The sequence below is a fragment of the Thermobia domestica genome, chromosome 3 (assembly GCF_964235325.1).
Source record: "Thermobia domestica chromosome 3, izTheDome1.hap1.1, whole genome shotgun sequence".
NCBI lineage: Eukaryota > Metazoa > Arthropoda > Insecta > Zygentoma > Lepismatidae > Thermobia > Thermobia domestica.
The window spans coordinates 146,904,085-146,924,113 of record NC_137456.1 but is presented as its reverse complement, the minus strand read 5'-3'; the positions used below and the strand labels follow the sequence as shown (position 1 = coordinate 146,924,113).

General features: G+C 34.9%; 1 protein-coding gene across 8 annotated transcripts in view; it reads left to right on the top strand.

Moving 5' to 3' along the window:
* The window catches only part of LOC145680797 (uncharacterized), a 162,343-nt gene that overhangs the window by 51,697 nt on the left and 90,617 nt on the right, over nt 1-20,029 (top strand). For all 8 annotated transcript variants that reach the window (XM_081751840.1, XM_081751843.1, XM_081751839.1 and 5 more), the window contains 3 exons: nt 1,458-1,583; nt 3,856-3,978; nt 15,841-15,957. In XM_081751840.1, coding sequence (XP_081607966.1) covers nt 1,458-1,583; nt 3,856-3,978; nt 15,841-15,957 — 366 coding nt within the window. The remainder of the gene's footprint in view (nt 1-1,457; nt 1,584-3,855; nt 3,979-15,840; nt 15,958-20,029) is intronic.

Genomic DNA, 20,029 nt, shown 5'->3' with positions numbered 1-20,029 from the left:
TGTCGATGGTATTTTAAGGTAGGAATAATCCAACACTCATGACAAGTGTAACTTTACTTCTTATTCTTGAATGATCTTAATCAGAAGCCCTTTTGATTACGGAAAGGAGCCAAAGAATGTGTACATAATATTGTACCAAAACCAAATAAATAATCATCATAAAATTATCGTGGAACTCTAAATGGTTTGGATGCAGGGTTTAATCAATGAGTTTTTGAATAAGCAATTTTAACTTCATGCAAGTGGGTACGACTAGGAGACAAATATGGATATTACACGGAAATGGGATATTCGATAAACAATATCGATAATCTTATATTTAATGGAGTAATTCAACTTTTAATACTTTGAACGTATAACCTCAAACTGTAGAAATGATCAGAATTCCCTATTGAATATATGTACTTTATTTTGTCATAAACTAATAACATTATGTGGTTCATATTTTTTAGACAGATGCTTGTATATATGTGTTCAAACTTCTACTTCATTTTACGTGGACTAATTCTTACCCTATTTTACCCAATTGATAATGCTGGATTGCAATGTAAAGTTACATTATTATTTCTACAGAAAAAATGAAGGGTACTTATTTTCATTAAAATCTTATAAGTTTTCCTAGATATACCATGAAATGGACGAATGGAATGACACACAAAGCCCAGTAATGCGAAAGGTACGAGCTTTGCTACGCTTTCTTTTACCAGTCGTCTTGCTCGTCATTTGTATCTGTATCTTTCTGTACGCTTGTCTTTTCCGAATCTGAATCTTTTTGGAGATATTTTACTGATGGTCCAAATATGAGCCTTAATTTCATGGACTTTCTTTTTTAATTCTATTGTCTAAATAGATACTGTATCACAAAATTCAATGTGATATGTCTTCCTTTGGGTAAACTGTAGTTACATACTCTTTGGGTCCTATGTTAATGTACCTTTGCTGACGAGGTTAAAATCCCAATAGGTTAGAGAGAAAAATTAGAATACACTAAAATGATTGAATAACAATGTATATAATTATAAGACGAACATATGTATCATTTTTAGAATATTGATTTTATTTTAGTGTAAGTGTATGCTTCTTACCCTTAACTCTTATTAAAAATATTTACCACAGATATTAATTGAATGCCTACTAGTCAGTCCTTGGCTCTTACATGACAACGATAAACCCTTACAAATAGCTATAAACTGTCTTTGTGTAATAAATGCCTTTATTAACTGTACTATGTTAATGGAAATAACTACATTACGGTAATTAAAGAAATTGGAGTAGGATTCCTTCTCAGGACATATCCCTCTGTGTGTGTGTGCTTTCTTTTTCTTGTTTTTATTAATTCAAAATGTGAATAAAAAAGATATATTTCTACTCCCAGATACTTATGTGTAATGTTCTTTTTATTAATATTATCATACTTGTTTAATATATTTGACATGTATGTTCTTTCCTCTAACAAGGACCAAATACAACTTGTGGTGAAAATGAATTCCAATGCTCTGGAGGAAAATGCATTAAGACATTTTCTTTCTGCGATGCTTATGACGATTGCCCTAATGGGGATGACGAGAATCCTGAATTATGTAGTAAGTATTTAATTATCAAATGCTAAATATAAAAAGTATGTAACTTTGCAATTTTGTATGTAAGTTTTAAAAATATTTTATTTAGTTCCTTCAAATAATTGTTATACTCTTAAAATATTATTAAACTTTTCCTACCAGTCTCTACATAGAGGAATAAACTCAAACTCGGTATTAATATAGAAGCAAACGTTAGCGAGAAATTGTACATTAGAAATAGATGATGGCTGATCAATAAAAAATTATCATAAATGTATAAAACAAAATTTCCTATTAATTCTCCAAATATTGATGGGCCTTTTCAAAATAGTGCCCATTACATAGAATGCACTTGTCTTAACATTTCTGCTAGCCATCAAAGACATGCTGGAAGCCATTTTTGGACAGATCCTTCAACATTGCCTCCGTAGCTATCACCAATGCCTCTGAAGATGCGAGACGCTGTCCCCGGAGGTGTTTCTTTAAAGTTGGAAAGGGAAAGAAATCAAGAGAGACTAAATCAGTGCTAAATGAAGGATGGAGTACACACGGAACATTGAATTTTGCAAGATACTCAACAGAATTTTTAACTGTTCTTATTACTTACGTATCACTTATATTTTGCCTTATGAGAAACTGAAACTAAGTATGCTTGAACGACTGCCAAGGTCATATTTCTGACATTATGGCCTTCAAACTTGCTCGATCTATTCATCACTTCTCCCACTACACAGACGTGTTTAGTTTCCTGTACCTTACTGTTGCAATCACCTCAGGAACACTGATGATTAGTCTGTATAAACCGGCCTACATAAGGCCAATAGTCCTTTCCCGAATTTGTGCTTATGCACTTGTTCTACATATATTGTATGTATGTGTTTATTGTTCTTATTGTATTTGTTGTTGTTACTGTTGTTATATTGCATTTTATATTTTTGTGCAACATCAAAGTAATGAAAAATAGAATCTGCAAGTATTGTGGAGTCTAAACCACGGGAGAGGCGAAATCAGTGTAGTTGGCGAATGCACAGATCGTCATACAAGACCAACTCTCAAAATATAGAGCCGTCTATACCATATTATCTCGCTAATTGTAACTCTGTGATGACTGAAGTTGTCCATTAGTTAGCAGATTTTTCGCAATTTATCCTCCTCCCTTTGCAATGTGTGCTATATGACATGACAAATTACAGCTTTGGGAGATCTGAATCATGTGTTTTCGTATTTTATACCAAAAATAGGTTTTGACACAAGCGTTGACTGATTGGTTTATTCGATTGGATATTAGCTTTCTTATAATGTCTGATGCTACTTGAGTGATAGGTCTAATACTTAACATGGAATCCGTATCACATTAGCTCTTACCCGGACCATTTGTTTCCCCGCCAAAGTCGCATATGCTAACAAAATAGCCATGAGTGAATTCGAAACAAAAGTTCAAGGACGGCAATATTTAATCATTAAAATCCTCACCTCTTTAGTAAAATAAATTCTTTTGATAACAAAGTGAAATTATTTACTTTGTGTGCATTAGGTATACAAAAGAGAGGCATAAATGGCATATATTTAGAAACGATTGCACCAAAGTTAAACTTGGACATGGGAACTCTCTGCAGAAGATGGAAGAAAATATTTCACACTTTCATGACCAATCACTCAAGAATAAAATAGATTTTAATATGTATATTCAGTGGATAAAAAGGTATTTTTCTAATCTTCGAATATTCAACTTGTATACTCTTATTCTAACCCATATAATGTTACCTTGGCCATGATTGCACTAAACCTAATCAGCTTCACAATACACAATAGTTTTAAACAATTGGTTTAAAACGTATAGAAACAAAGGTGGATATTTTTAAGGTTGATAAGATTGCTCTGTAAGAAGTGAATAGTGCAATAATTTTCTGAGTTTATTCTACAATAGCGTAACCTAGTAGATAACTAGTTGTTTTGTTTTTACACACTTCAACGCCCACACGCTGGTGTACTGATGCAATGGCTGGTATTTGAATTTTTTAGGTTTGTAGACGTATCCTAAATAGAATTGGTAGCTCAACACGTACTAAAACATGCAATATATAACTTGTAGTTTATTTTTGTTCAGATTAAGTATCCTTCTGTTCCAGATGAACAAGACTGTCAATCAATGTTCTCAGTATAGTTAGTGATTATTACTAAACATATTATAGAATCAGAACATGGATATTACAGTGATTTTACTGAAGTATTGTTAACAAAATTACTCCCAAAAGAAAATGACTTTAATTTGTGTGCATCTTGTATCTTCCAACAGAAAGGGAGGGGTGTAAGAAAGGAACATTTCAATGCGATAATGGCAGGTGCCTTTACCCGTATAAAGTTTGTGATGGATACGAAGTTTGCGAGGACGGAAGCGATGAAAATCCTGAAAGATGTAGTGAGTACAAATTAGCTATTTATTCATATCTTTTCAATATTGTTTGATTCAAAATAATTATGGACATTCCAAAATATCATAAGATTTTCTTTCAGTAAATAGAAAAACAGAGAAGAAAATAAATCTTTGTATAACAGGACTAGGTAAAAATTAATAGAAACGTTCAAAATGAAGTAAATCGAATTATCCTTAATGCGTTAACTTGATAAATGTGTAAATTCAATCTATAAATAGTTAAAAGTGTAGTAAAGTGACTTTCATTCATCACGTAAATGAAATTAAGATTAATATGTATGGTGTGTATACAACAAAGTCATTATGAATTCTTGGAGCTAACTTTGGTTCAAATTATTTTAAAATTACCAGGATCTTTCTTAGCAAAACTTCTTTCGAATTCGAGTGGGATCTCTCATGCTTCAGATCTCACGTTAAGCTATAATTACACGTCTCATATACTCTGCAAGAAGAAAGAGAAACTGAATTCAAACTTAAAACGTGTTCCCGTTGGTATGTGTTTAGAATACACTCCTTAGGCGCAGAAGACCTCATTACGATAACTATCGAACTATGATATCCAACTTAAGGTTACCAAATCTTACTAAAGCTTTTCCGCGACACAAGAAATGTTATTATAAACATATACAATAATGAAAATTACAATAAGATTGTTTCCTTCAGATCATCTGATACACAATTGGATCTCTTTCAATTTTTTACTTCTGTATCGTTATATGGAAGTCTCATATTACTATCTTGAACATCCTTTTATCTTTTCTCTAAATTATCAAAACAGAAACGGCAAGATATAATGAAAAATACCCACTAGATACGGATTTAAAATACGAAGGATTGGTTCAATCTCTAATATTATTCCACTTGTGACATGAGATAATTTTGTGCATGCAATTTCAGTACAGCATTTCGGTATAACAAAAGTAAGATATTTTGATACTATGAATTTATTGCCATAGGTTTCATCTCATTTATATTTTCTTCTTGAAATCATATGTATTAAGCCTTACCATTCCGGATTCACTGTTAGATATTCGTAGTTGGAAAATCTACCACAGTTTAATACCGCAAAACGAATGTCGCATATTCAATAATCTAAACTTCTGTTTTGAATTGAATTATGCATACATACATAGAAAGCTAAGATGTTCTTTATATATGAGGATCATTTAACTCGAACTGGCAGCACTACTACGATTGGAGTGTTGTCTGGGCAGGAGACAAATGACAAAAGTAGTATCTTCCGTGGACGCGTACGAGGCAGTTCAACGCTGCTACGGTCCCATATTACGGTGTGTGTGAAGAGTAGACATTGTTAAAGTGATTGTTTTGTGAAATACCCCCTTCACGCAAAGTTCACACGTGCAGAAGAGCGTGTGTTTATGAAATACCAGGTAACACGAGTACGAAATGCTAGTACGAACCAAAGAGGATTAGTAGAGGCCTGTGGTGAAGCTGCTCTACCGCATCGGACAGTGGTGAAATGGGTTGCAGCATTTCAGGCGGCACCACAGCCAACAGACAAAATGCACGGTGGAGGGTATATGCGAACGGCTACGGACGAAATTCATCTTGCAAGACTACGGACACTGATTGACGGTGATTGGCGCTGGACTTGTAGTGAATGGGCACAGGAGCTGAACATTTCATCCGGATCAGTGTTCCGCATTCTAACACAAGATCTTGGCATGAGGAAAATTGCAGAAAAATGGGTACTCCATGCTCTGACCGAGGTTCAAAAGTGGCATAGGTGGGAATGTGCGCCTACACCTTCTATGTTACAATGTAGAAGGCGAAGGCTTCTCGCACTGCATTATTGCAAGTGACGTAAATTGGGGAAGATCCTGCGAGCCTGAATTGAAACGTAAGTCGAGTGAATGGCGCCACTTAGAATCTCTACGACCGAAAATAGCTTGGAAAGAGCCAGCAAACGTGAAGGTGTCCTCTCACATCAAGATTCACTCGGTGTTACCGTCAATTCTGCATGCTATGTTTCATACCTCAGTCACAATTTGCGAACAGCATTGCGGCGCAAACGTTCACAACTCCTGGAATCTGGACCAATTCTCTTACACAACAATGCCAGATGCCATACAGTCAATCCAGTAAAGACTCCGTTACTACTATGGGGTTTGGAGGTACTTTAGCACCTGCCATAATGGCCGGATATGAACCTGTGCGATTTTGATATTTACCCAAAAATGAAAGAACCTCTCCGGGCAAATGCTTCAGAGCCTTTGCCAACATTTTTCGTGCCTTAGGCTCACTGTCAACACCTTACAAAGTACGTCTTTGACAGTCTTTCAACGGTTACCAGACATCCGGCGAAGAGTTCAACAGGCTGGCGGAGACTACATCGAAGGACTGTAAGCTTTTTGAGGTAAGTGATTCACTACATTCTGTTTCACAACTATGTTGCCACTTCGAGTTAAGTGACCCTCGTATGTACCATATGCTTATTCTCATAATATAATTTTTATAGCCTTATTTATAATAAAGTACTTATAACTAATGAACCACTCGCGATTAAACTAGACATTCCCTTTTCCTATCAGGCTTAGGGACAAACATAAACATTACTGATGAAACCAGAGGTTGTGTGTCGCTTTCATTTATTTAGGTATTGACTGTTATAATGAATTACAGTCATAAATACTTTATCTGATTGTTTGAGAAACGTGGAATGTCAATTCAAGACAATTTTTCTCATTTTGATTTCTTATAATGAGTTGTACTTCGAATTTTTCCTTGTTGGTAATAATCAATTACGATATTTATGTGGCAAAACAACCATTTTCAATAAACTTTATCGTCAGTCCACAAGCATGAAAATCAGATTATTATCGGATAGGTATTGATCGGAAAAATCTTTAAAAACGTTTTGAAACTTTTCTGTTTGAAGCAGCTATCATACAATTACGAAATGTGACTTTAGTTGAAATTGCTGCTAACACAAGTTGAGAAAAACAACATTGTTCAATTGTACAAACCTCCCGTGCCCACTTGTAGTATGAAGCTTAGCATTTGTACTACTGAAAGAGAGCACTCGTATGCCTAATCGAAATCAAGTCTTTACTTTCATCGTTCCATTTAATATGTATAAGTAGAGATCTGAAATTATGACACGACAATTGCGCAAAGCTCAAAATGCAGGAATAAGTTATTGGTAGACACAAAAAAGATAATTGCCTTTACATTAAACCGTGATTGAGGCTCACCGACTTCAAGAATTTGATCCACCAAAGCACTAAATAAAGAAATAAGACATTTCCAATTGATGTCAAAAAAAATATTTAAGATGTTTTCATTTAATACATTCTTTAGAAGACTGTAATATGTTTCAAACTGTTTTCAAGCAAGTGCTTTGATTACTTAGTGCTGATTCCAACGTAGTTTCTATATTCAAAATACAGCTAATGATAGTAGTTCAAGATGATCTGATAGTTGTCCGACTAATAGTCACGGTTTTTATTCATAATTTTACAGAAAATTACCACTTCTTGATTCCAGTTTCATTACTAGCATTTTAATAAGTGAGAGTTAGTTCAGGAGCTTCAAAAACGTACAAACTATATCAAAATATTTGACTGAATTCCTATTTATTGATCTTTAATTCACAAAACCTATTTTATGGCACCTCTCGTTAACAACAGCTTCTTAGTGAAATATTAAATTACTACTTGCAGACAGATATTCTCTAATGGCAATTTCGAAGATAAAATGACACAAATTGAATTATAAAGAAACAATGCAATTTACCTACAAAGCATGAACTACGAATGAAACATGTGCATTCTTAAATAATCTTGTCAAATCTAACATTAAAGACGTAATTTTAGCAAACATAAATATTCAATAATTCTATTAAAAGTATACTACTGCCGTAATAATTTATTGCTAAAAGTATAGAGTATAACAAAAGTTCTTTGATATAGGACAAATTTTTTATGAGTTCAGATATGAAAAATGTAGAAATCCAAATGGCTGTAAATGATACATTTCCACTCTTAAGTATTTTTCACATCGGACCAGAAGATTTGGCTCCACACTGGTAGTCGCCTCAATGGTAATTGAAAATCCAACGTTGCAAGTCATCGTGTTATAATATAAGCGTGAGTTTGGGAAATAGTTGAACGGATAGCAAACAATGTTATACAGTATAGAGGAAAGAATAATATCGCAAATCTCGGCTGCAACATTTAGCTTCGAGAGGTTAGAAGGGATAATATCTCTAAGGAGTTGAAATTTAGTTTAAAAATAGTAAGGTAAATTTATATAATATAGATAAATTGCACCTGAAACTGTTGCTTACAAGTTTACTGAACATATTTTACTTGTTGCTGGGAACAAATTTACTTGCCACACGTACGCGCCACACCCGCTTCCAGATGCACTGTTGAAAAGTTAATCCTTTTAAGTTCCTCATTTGTAGTTTACATATAAGGCCCTCAGGTCATTTGTACCTATTATCAGTTTTTGTTTTTTCTATTCGTGTATGTGCTTAAATATTGGAGTAATAAATCGATTTTCCTTTGTCCGTGTTATCGTTAAAATATCCTGGCTAGTGTACTAAAATCTTGCACATTGTACAAGGGCGTAAGAGTGAAATATGGACATAACTCCCGCATTGTATAAATTATAAGAGAGTTTTATATGTACGCATGCACAGGTTGTTAAGCTATTGATTTATGTAATAAATTTTGTTTAAATTTCATTCCGAGTCCTATGCACATATTCTAATATAGTATCTTTATGCAGAAGGGGATATTGGAGCTTCCCAATGGGGCAACCACCCTAAGCCCCGCTCTTAATGAGGCCCTACGTTCTGAGCATATTCGTAGAAGAAGTAGATACAAAAACACATTGTACACAAATTCACAAGCACCCTCACACACTCACCCTCCATAGTATATCATATCTTTTGCTGTAGTTTAAATATTTTCAACAATTAGACCCTACGTAAAGCCGGAGGTGAGTTTGAACGTGCGAATTGAAAATTTATCTACTATATATATATATATATATATATATATATATATATATATATATATATATATATTTAATTGTTGAAAATATTTATATCTTCATCGACAGTTAGTTGAGTGTAAGTGGAAGGATTTCAAACTTTCCGCAAAGATATGAAGAGATACAGGGAGTGATATAACCACAGGGAGATAGGGCTCTAGTCAGACATCAATATTATATCCATGCAAATATAATGCAAATTATTTATATTGTAATGTCCCACGTACTTGTTTACAAATACTCAACATGTGCTCCAACAACCACCCCGTTCACTTTACTATGGAGTACTACTGCTGCAGGTGACGGAGAAGAGAACGACATCACTGGTCACGTGAAGAAGTGAGAATAGCAGCACTACCGCCTCAACTAGGGCCATGTATAACCGAGAGGATTCCAAAGACAGCCATCGGTTTCGACTGGTCAAATTCCGTTTCTTGGTTTGCAACCTAGGCTTGTAACCTAGGAGGTACCTCACGCAAACCCAACCCTTTTCTTAGAGTCTAGCGAATGGTTCCTTTTCATCCTAGCTGGCAATCGAGCTTCTGAGGAACTATACCTCTCTTTCTGGTTGTGGTGCAGCAGCGAGATATTCCTAATAACAACTCGACCTGGCTTGCAGTGAAGCTTTGTCGGGATCTCTAAGCCATCTCTGTTTCCAGTGAAGCAGCGAGTGTCCTACATAGTTTGCTACTGAGAAAACATTCAGGAGACCACCAGATCGAGGGGACACCTATTCTCACCAAATAGTAGAGAAGTAACATTATTATAATATTTATGTAAAATACTGTTTATAGGATTTTATAATAAATAAACGTTAGTGGAAAACGATTCCGGACTGTAATTTGCACAAGCAGAACTTTACAATATCCATCAATGATAATGATACTTGCTTCTCCAAACGAAAATTTTCAGTTACGCCACTAGGTACAGGGCGAAAGTAAAAGCAAGAACGCCAGAGTAAACAAGAACCTCACAGCTCGACTATAGTGCAAACTAAGTCAAGAGCGCAAGAATTTTCCGATTTGTCACTATATTTGAGAGAAATAACTTCATTTTTGCCTCCTTTATTAATTTCCCCTTTTGTGGGAAATTTCCCACCAACGTCCAGAAATGATAAAAGAGGAACGCGTGATCATAAACAGGTGTATCTTAGTGAGAAATGATCCGAACACAGGATAAGATCTAAATAGTAAATTGTATGTGACCAAATAGACCCAGAGGGACTTAAGTGTAAAGATAATATGGATTTTAATTTAAACACCTGTGTCAATTATACTATTTGTATAAGAAAACGTAGTGAAATTAATAAAAGTCATGCAGTATGAGAAGTATAGATGGTATACTTTAGGAATTATAGAAAATTGAAAACGAAAACTGGTCAAAATGGACCCTAGGAGCTTAAGAGGGTTAATTGTATTCCCTTTTGCTGGTAGAACGTGTGGATGTGGTACCGTATACTACGACGCAATATTTCAGATATTATTCCTCTAAATTTTTGCTTGATATTCTTCTTGAAGACGGCTGTGGGTCGGGTTCGATACACAGCTTAATTTAGTTACCCTCAAAAATAAGAGGTTAGTAGCCCTAGATCAGGTGACCTGAGTGACCATTCCTTAGGACGCCTGCGACAAATCACCTGGGAAGGAATTGCCTCTTTTTACAATCCGTGTGACCATAATTTAGCAATGCTTCATCGCTCTGGACATAAAATAGGCACTCAATGTCAAAGGCATGTCATGTACATACTGCTAGAGCGGTTTTCAAATGATATACTATTGGTTTAATGTTAACCTGTACGGCAGGGTAATGGGGCCTTGTGAAACATTTCCTTGTATCCCACATAACACAATGATACTAAAATATTTTCGTGTATCCCACTCAACACAGTGATTCTAAAACATTTCCGTGTATCCTACACGCCACAGTGATTCAAAGATCAATTTGATGATGGGTTTTCACAACTATGCGGTTGTGGTCAATAGATCAGCACACTACGCTGTGTTTGTTGACTGTACCGTTAAAGGAGAAAGTAGCCTCCTCACTGAATAAAAAGTTAGACTCTAGATTCGAATGCTACAACCATTCCCAGAACTCAGATCTTCTGTCTATATCATCCCCATATAACTTTTGTACCAAAGGATACTGTTTAGCTAAAAAGAATCAGTAGACACAACTGTGACTCATACCAGCCTTTTTGCAATCTTTCGTTTTGATCGCTTCGGATTTACTATCGCTTTCACAACCTCATCAACACTTACAGGACGTTGAACTTTGTGGCCCTGTCTACTATGAAAACTGCCCGCAATGAGCTTGCAGTTTTGAATTGTCATAAGTATTGAAAGTAATTGCTGTAACTGTGCTACCTGATTTGAGCGACGCATGCAATACTGTTGTACTTCTTCCTGTCGAATCATTCCAGCTGCATAAAGGAGCATCATTTCAGCTTTTATCTGCATTGTTTACATTTCACTTCCTGAAAACATACGTGTCACAAAGGGAATCGATAGAATAGAACTACACTTAATTGTTCCACAGAGATAGTATTAGACCCAAGACGGACAGCCATGTTGTAGACACATAACCCACATTGATACGCAATTTTCCTACCAGTGCACTCTCATGATAACGATCAAACTTAATAAAATACATAATCTTTGTATATGTTAAGACTTTTCCAACTTTTTCAGTTGCCTCACAAGGTATGTTCTGCTGTTCGTTCTTGAGTTTAAAAGTAAAGCTACTATGATCTGAACCCATGATGGTACATTATTTTGTTATCTTTAGAAATGTTAAATGTTTTGAAACAAAATAACTATCGTTGGTGGAGGAAAAAAACGTACTCTTTCGAAGATTTATATCCCGAAGAGATGCAGAAGGAGAATGCAAATGTACAGCCCGATACTTTCTTAGGATATTTTTGATACTTCGTTAGTTGACCATTTTGGGGTTAGGTGATTAACACGATGTCAAGGGCTACTTTCCACCACCAAGGTTGCCACTAGTTACCCACATTACCTGGAGTCTGAGTGGACCACAGAGTCCCTAAGGCCAGTTCCGATCCCTTCGCAAATTGAACCAGAGTCCACCGTATTCCAACTATATGCTCTACTGCCATAGTCACCAAGGCTAATGCTGACAACATTTTTATTATTGAAAATGATATAATGGTAAAAATATAACAAGCTAATTGTTTGAAAATTTATCGAATACAAACTCAGGCGATCTGTACTGAAATTGTTGACAAATGACATTTTTGACCCTGACCGAAAGTGATTCCTTAGAATTAGCAATCTAAAACGTAGGTGACACGCATACTGTTCGTAAAAAATTGAGTTTCTTTACCCTAGGAACACCAAGGGGGGCTGGGAGACCCACAAACTAGTTCTGTGACATTTCTAACTGGATAAAAATCTAAAAGAATTGTATTGTCAGGCTTGACCCCGTTCATCATAAACGCACTTGCTTACTTTTTAGTGTTTTGTTTTTCCTATTTATAAATAAAAAGCGTTGTAGGTCTCAGAGGACCCACCTTGGTAGTACAAAGTGGCTTTTGGCCGCATACGCTAACTGTTACATTCCAGTATTACTGATATTTTTTTTTATTTTCCATTGATACAACTATAGTACTGTAACATGCAGGGACACTCTAAACTATTATCCTGATGCACTGTTGGCAACTACACATTATAAATATTTAGCACGTATATATTTTCTGATTATTTCCTTGAAACCTAAGTATTTTATTTTCTTTTAGTTTATTCCTTCAAACCTGTTAACCCCTAAGCATGTCATTTTATATTATAATCACACACACACATACGTATTATATATATATATATATATATATATATATATATATATATATATATATATATATATATATATATATATAAAGGGAGAGAGAGAGTATCATGCTTCAATAATGATGGGAAATAACTATGTTGAAGGAATTGTGGTGTTATCATGTATTTTTAGTGGTAAAATTTACAAGCTGCAGAACATTTACTAACTAAAGACTCATATTTGAGAGGAAATTGTCAGTTTTTTTTGTTCTGTGACTGTATGTGGGAATCAGCTGTAGCATTCGAACATTGCCAACTCATGCTCTTTGCCGAAATTCAAATGAGAAAGAACTTTAAAAATGTTTAAATGAATCTGACATAGTGAGGTCGAAGATAAGCGAAGTGGAAATCAACCTCCCAGGTTTTGATGCAGAAGACAGTGATTTGAACTTTTCATTTGATAACGCAAATGGAACAAATGTAAGCGGTGGTACATTTGTTACAGTGAATATCTTGTAATATTCATGGTGCTGTAGTGGTGTTAGTATGCAAAACTGACTGACAAGTGGGGACCTGTTTGGTTACGTTTTACAAGTGATTCCATAATTGCAGAAACCTCAAGTTGTACTAATAAAAAATTGTAACTCTATATTGGTTTAGCAACACTGCTTCTCTGGTGATATTATATTCTCTGTAGTGCCTAAGGTAGGTCCCTTACACTGTCTACCTTTCCACGGAAAGAAAAGGTAAAAGAATTTCGCCATTCGAAGGATAACCGGGATGGAAAATGTGAAAGGTTAACTCTGAATTAACTGGAATACTGAAGTACACCCCACTCTTCCCCATTCCTCCCCGCTCTACTGTACCACTACCGAAATGTGATTAGAAGCCGCCGTGGCACACATATTACGCTGTATTAAGTTGTTATCGTTCTGTATGGTAGTTTTTCTATATAAATAGTAAAATAAAGAGGTCATAGTTACTATCATAAATAAAAAATGGTGACTTAAACAATTACAGACATATAGTTGGCAACACTGTACTTAGAAACCTAGTAATAAAAGAGAATAGATGTTGTCTTAGACATCGCAAGTTTATATTAGACAAGATGAATTGTTTTCCATGAGAATGACTTTAAAGTTGTGAGACTCAGAATCCCCTCTCCCCGTTGGTGTTCCATGTATCCCGAAAATACCTTTGTGTACCTAGGGTTAAATTATCCATCACTATTCTCAATATAGCAGGGGTCGTATACATGTGAGGTACGACAGACAGACAGACAGGACAAAATGAACAACGTATACTAATAAAATGATAATAAACTCATGGCGGTGGCACACTAGTTATTTCTTAAGGATATTATTATTACGGCATGGACAAACAACCGCATTGCACAGGCATACAGCTTAATGTGATAACGTAATTTTCCCATCCAGTACACTCTGGTGACAACGAAGAAACTTTATAAGTTATTTTCCGAGATTTCCTACTTTGCCTTTCTTTTCTTTCTTTTCTTTTTTAGAAGTCTCAGTTGTTACTATTTTATCGGATTTACGTACCTGCAATTTTTTTCCCTTCAGACGAGTAGTAAAACCACTAATGCCAACTGCTCTGACGCTATGTCTCTGTTACCTTTAGGAATGTATGATGTTTTGGAACAAACTAATGGCCAGCTGGGGAGGTGAACGGTCCTCGTGCGAAGCTCCATATCCTGAAGAGATTTAGGTATATGTGATGTAGAGCTCCTCTCTTTTTAAACTTTTACCACTCGATGGCAAGGCTTCCTACCCTCTCCAAGATTTAACCTCAGATATGCATACTGTCTCGATGGCTGGGTGGCTCTCAGAGCCCCTAGGTGCAGAGACGACGGAAAATTTACCAGGCTATCATTTCCCCAGAAATTGAACTCTTGTTCCCGGCGTTGCAATCAGGTAATCTATTGCCTTGATTCCTATGCAAGTGCTGACAATATATTTATTCTTGATCGTGTTATATTGACAAGCTAATAGTTTGAGTTTGTGTCGGATTCAAACCCTAATAGTACCTACAAAAATATTTTAATTACTTACTAGTTTTACCTTTGACCGCAAGCAATAACTTTGGATCAGTGATCTAAAATGTGTCTGATAATTATACTTTTCAATGCAGAGTAGTGTGATGAGAACCGAATGTTTCTATCTTTCACGTTTTTCAAGATAGTCGAGGTGCGACAAACAGAGAAGATACGACATCAGACAAAGAGGACATTAAGAATAGCGCTCAGTAGGAACCGCTAATGGAAAGAACATAAATTCATGAAGGAGTCTTTTACGATTCAAAGATAATAGTTGCTGAATACATACTTCAGATGTAAATATATCATTTCTTCTTTCGTGATATTCCAGTACGATGTTGTAATACCCAAAATAATAATACTAGGCATTTAATGTTAGTATTAAATAATATAATACTATCAGTAGTAGTCTTTAACAAGACGAAGCATTATTTGCAGTAATACCTAGTAATAGGTGTATTGTTTTTCAAGTTATTATGCATACATATTAATCAACCAATTTTTAAGTCATTGCTAATTTAATCTTCTTACTTCTGCCCGCCCCTGTACTCCATGGTGCTAATGGTTGACAACAAGGTTCGTAGTATTTTTCTTTCTTCCTTACAGCATAATTTTAGCTTCATTTCTGTTTAATTCTTGAATGAACTAACGCTTTTACTGTAATACGCTAACTCGTAACTTTTCTTTCGAATTATCATTGGGGTTACTACCAGTGCAAAACCGAAACTTCTGGTACGATTTGCAAAATGCCAAAACTTATATTGAAAACTAATTCTATCCAGCAACTTTGATCTCCATACATTATGTCATATTTGCACTCATAACGAAGTTGGCCTATATTAAGGAACTGGGTATTTCACCCATACACATAGCACTAAAATTATTGATTCTTTAATATTCCTTAGTATATGTATTGCTAGCTTTAAATTATTTTGCTGATTTCTAATTCTTTTTGAACTTATTCATAACTTGTATTCTGCTTTACTATAGGAAAGCTAAAATGCAACGATACTGGCCTATGGTGTGGAAAATGTGTTCCCGAAAGTAAGTTGTGCGATGGACACAAAGATTGCAAGGATGGAAAGGATGAAAATCCTAATATATGCCGTGAGTAACCAGTAACTTTATCTATCCTTTTAATAATAAAGGCATGTAACAACATATCACAAAAGTTTATTTGCTCATCTACTTAAGCAATAATTCTTTTTAACAGCTAATTAATTTTATTTTCAAGATAGGTTAATCAACTTGGCCGTGGTTGGTACATTGCTAAATATATATATAAACATTTGTTACATTTAAGTTTTTTTTTAATCTACTAGAAGTAATTTTATTCACGTTTAAATTTAAAACATACAAGGTCTGCTACATTTATAAGGAACTTTCAATTTTCCTTTTGAATATTTCTAACTTTTCATTATGATACAATTTGTACTTTTCGAGAACATAGAAAATATATTTCAACAATTTACGCACTTATTGTATATTTGGTTATAACAATATTAGTTTTATTAATTATCACTTATTATTTGATGAGGAATGTAGCTATTTATGTAACATAAAATATACTGTCCAAAATTCAAAACGTTCGAAGTGAATGCCAAAAGGGACGGTCCTAGAGCCAATTTCATTTTAAATATTCTACAGATATGAAAATGGTTGATTCTTCGTCTATGAACAATTACGACAGTTTCGTGAGAGGAGAGCGATTACAAAAGGAAAATTTCGTCCAAAGTTTTTCCCGGAGGGAGAGTTCCTAGCATCGCTGCTACATTCCCTCTTTGCACAGCCACACTTATTCTTTGTATAAGGTAGAATACAAATTATATTAGAGTTTCATATTGACCGCAAAACAAATTGAAGAGGCATGGGTGGATAAGTATAGTGAAGTGGCCCCAGATAAATATTGGGACGACAAGTGGGTGGCATGTAGTACCCCAATGATACATTAATGCCCCACGTTTCAAACCTCAACTCTCATTGGTTCATGAGAAATGGCGCAACATCTCGAAGAATGAGACTAATTTATTTCTCAAGAATGTCTCAATAGACTTTGTTCAAACTTTGATATGTGTATAGGTGTATAGAATGGCTTTGTTTAAAAAAAATAACAGCTCCCTTAACCATTTTCCCCCCATGAAAAAATTCGGTTCAATATTTTGAGTCCCTTTTGACCTTTGATGGTCTGCGAGCACAATTATGAAGAAGTAAATTTTAGATGTCGCTTTGAACCTAGAATCACATATACTTTTTCCAAAATTGTATCACGGATACGCCATGGTCGAAATTGGCCAAAACCAACCATATAACACTTATAAGGTAGCAATTGCGAAAAGAACAGTTATTGATGTAGCTTTTAAATATTTGCTACGTGAATGAATGAGAAATCATACCTGAAAAGCGCCAATTTCACTGAGGCCCCGTTTGATGACCTGTGGCGTCCTCATCTCCATTTTGAGGCAAAGTGAAACTGTTGATATTGGTGTTTATTTCATATGAATCAATCAGTCTGAACATGAATATGAGGTTAAAATTGTCATTAGATCTCCGTAAGTATATCATTTGAGGATGTCCGAAGTTTCAGTGTGAGTAGTCATAGAAAATAATCAATGTTATCTAAACCAAAGTGTTCAATCACAGTGAAATAACCTCAGCTGAAAATAGAATAATCATCAACAACAACATATGTAATGCAACTTTTCTTGTACTGTTTCCCGTAGGTCCAGAGAGGGGGATGGGGATAAGAAATAGAGTAGTGGAAACTGCAAAATTTTAAATAAATATTACATTAAATCCAAGAAATAGAAGGAAATATAATGCAAACGGAATGTAAGTTACATGTAAGAAGTACAAGTATTTCAATGTGTGAAGCAAATAAGGATGCAACAAATAAGGATAAATTCAGTCCTTGTCACTGTTTTCACTTACGACCACAAATGTTGTCGTAATCGAATATTTTGCTCAATATTTGTGCTGGGTTTGGGATCCTCTACAATTTTTTTCCATAACTTAGGTAAGAAATAATGGCTGTAACATGGGAGCATGAGCCAAGTCTTCGCAACTCATTTGCAAAATCGTAACAATACATTATTACACTTTTGTAACCTTCTGTGTTTGGTTTTAGATGAAGCGTTTGAATCTTCCTTTGCGTATGTCTTGAAGGCAATGCCGTTTTAAAAATTTGGTCGTTATCTTTAACATACTGCATGTTAATATTAGCTTTTACATCCAACATTTTAGACAATAACCTATTGCCTGTTTATATTGGAAGGATCGACAAAACATCCCTTTCCAATATTTTTAGTTCATTCGAGGAAAAGCCTTGAGATTCTATGGAGAAATATGTGTAAACGGAAGTTGTCTTGTGAAAAATTTCTTCTGTTCAACAAAGACTGCAAAAGTGTTTTCGTTTCTAAAAGTTTTCGCAGAGTTCATGATTACGGTAATTGAGGAGTGGTTTTCATCTGTGTCACACGTATGGAGAATTAATTTTGTAGAGAGCTAGAATTCTATAATACGTTCTGATACTAGCTATCCCTTCATTGTCCAGTATCTCATCCAACAGACGATACTTTTCCTTCAGTTTTCTATGTGTAGCTTCAATTACCCAACGAATTCTTGTAACAAACCTAGTATTATTTCCTTCTTGCAGTGGATGTTTGTGACTTTTTCCTTTAAATGCATTCATAGGAACTTTATAACCATTGTCCTCAACTTAAGTTTTACAGTGTCTATATTTTAACACTAGAAGGACTGAAGAGACCCATACCCCGACAAGGACGAACACCCGTTAATTAACGGCTGATGCATTTACTACAAACATTGGGTGTAAATTAATTTGTTTGCTTTTATATTTGAATTATATCTTATATTAATAAAAGTGGATTGCTGCAGTATAACTTTTTATATAGTTAGATGAGTGATTGCCAAAGATAAACACCAATACATTTAAAAAAAACATTTCCCTAAACACAAAATTGCAATATACAGGATATGCAAAGCTATAGCATACCTAGAAAACATTATGTCAGTCTTTTCTTCACTAACACGACATATCTATTGTTACAAATAATAGTACAAAACGTACCAAATGAAATGGAAGCTACACTTGAAAAGAAACTTACATTGAATTAATTTATGTATCAAGGAATAAGAATATTCGGAACTAATACCAACGTAAGAAGGAAAACTTTAAAATAAGTTTCTGATACGTAACAGCCTTTAGGGCACAAGATAAGTTTTGATTTTCAGCCGAAATAGAAAGAAAATGCCCTGAACGTTTTCCCGTTAATATATTTATCCATATTTTTGCAGATTTTTGCGCCACTTTTGCATTTTACACAAACATACCTGCAACACTTTGCACAATTTCGTTTTGTTATGCTTTTATTGAAAAAGCAACCTTCACATTATTTTCTTACAGTGCTTAGCACTTCGGGAGCAATGACCTTCGATGTTGATGCTTCAGGAGCTACCAACCCGACAATAACCTTCAAAATAAAAGCACACCTAGACATTCTACAATCAAATGCTAAATTGTATAGCGTTCGTGCATTTATCATGCAAAGATCCAGCAAATTGTAAAACACGAGCATTGATCAACGCCTAATCATTGTTCTAACACTATATTTCTGCGTCATTTGATCAATTATATCTACACTTTGTTTCATTATAAAACGTTACAGAATCACGTTTAGTTTTTTCGCTGGCTTCGTTAATTGCTACATCAGTGTGCATGCTGCTCAAAACTAAAGCATTTTTGTTAACTTTTCCCTGGTATGGTACACAACCGTTGGGAACAAGGGATTCTTCGGCTTCTGTAAGAAGGTGACACTATTTTTCTTTTCCTGTTAAAATTTCTTACAATGCTAGTGCGATGTTGTTTGAGCTCTTGGCTAAAGAACGAGATGTAAAAAAGTTGTCTGTTGTAATGTTCCACCTTTGTTCAAGAACGGTCCTACAAGTCGTAGAGTGATACTCTCGCATACGCTTTTTATGCCTTATTTATCCGATTTGTTAGCCATAAATTGGATGAATTTTCACCTGCCTTTACAAGGATACAGTCGCTTATTAACTGTGACGTTTTTTGTAGGTCGGTAGCACGCAATACACATTCTTCGAAACTCGCCCCACAGTTCAGATACAACTCACAATTTGCCAGTTTGCTTTCGTTGTTCCC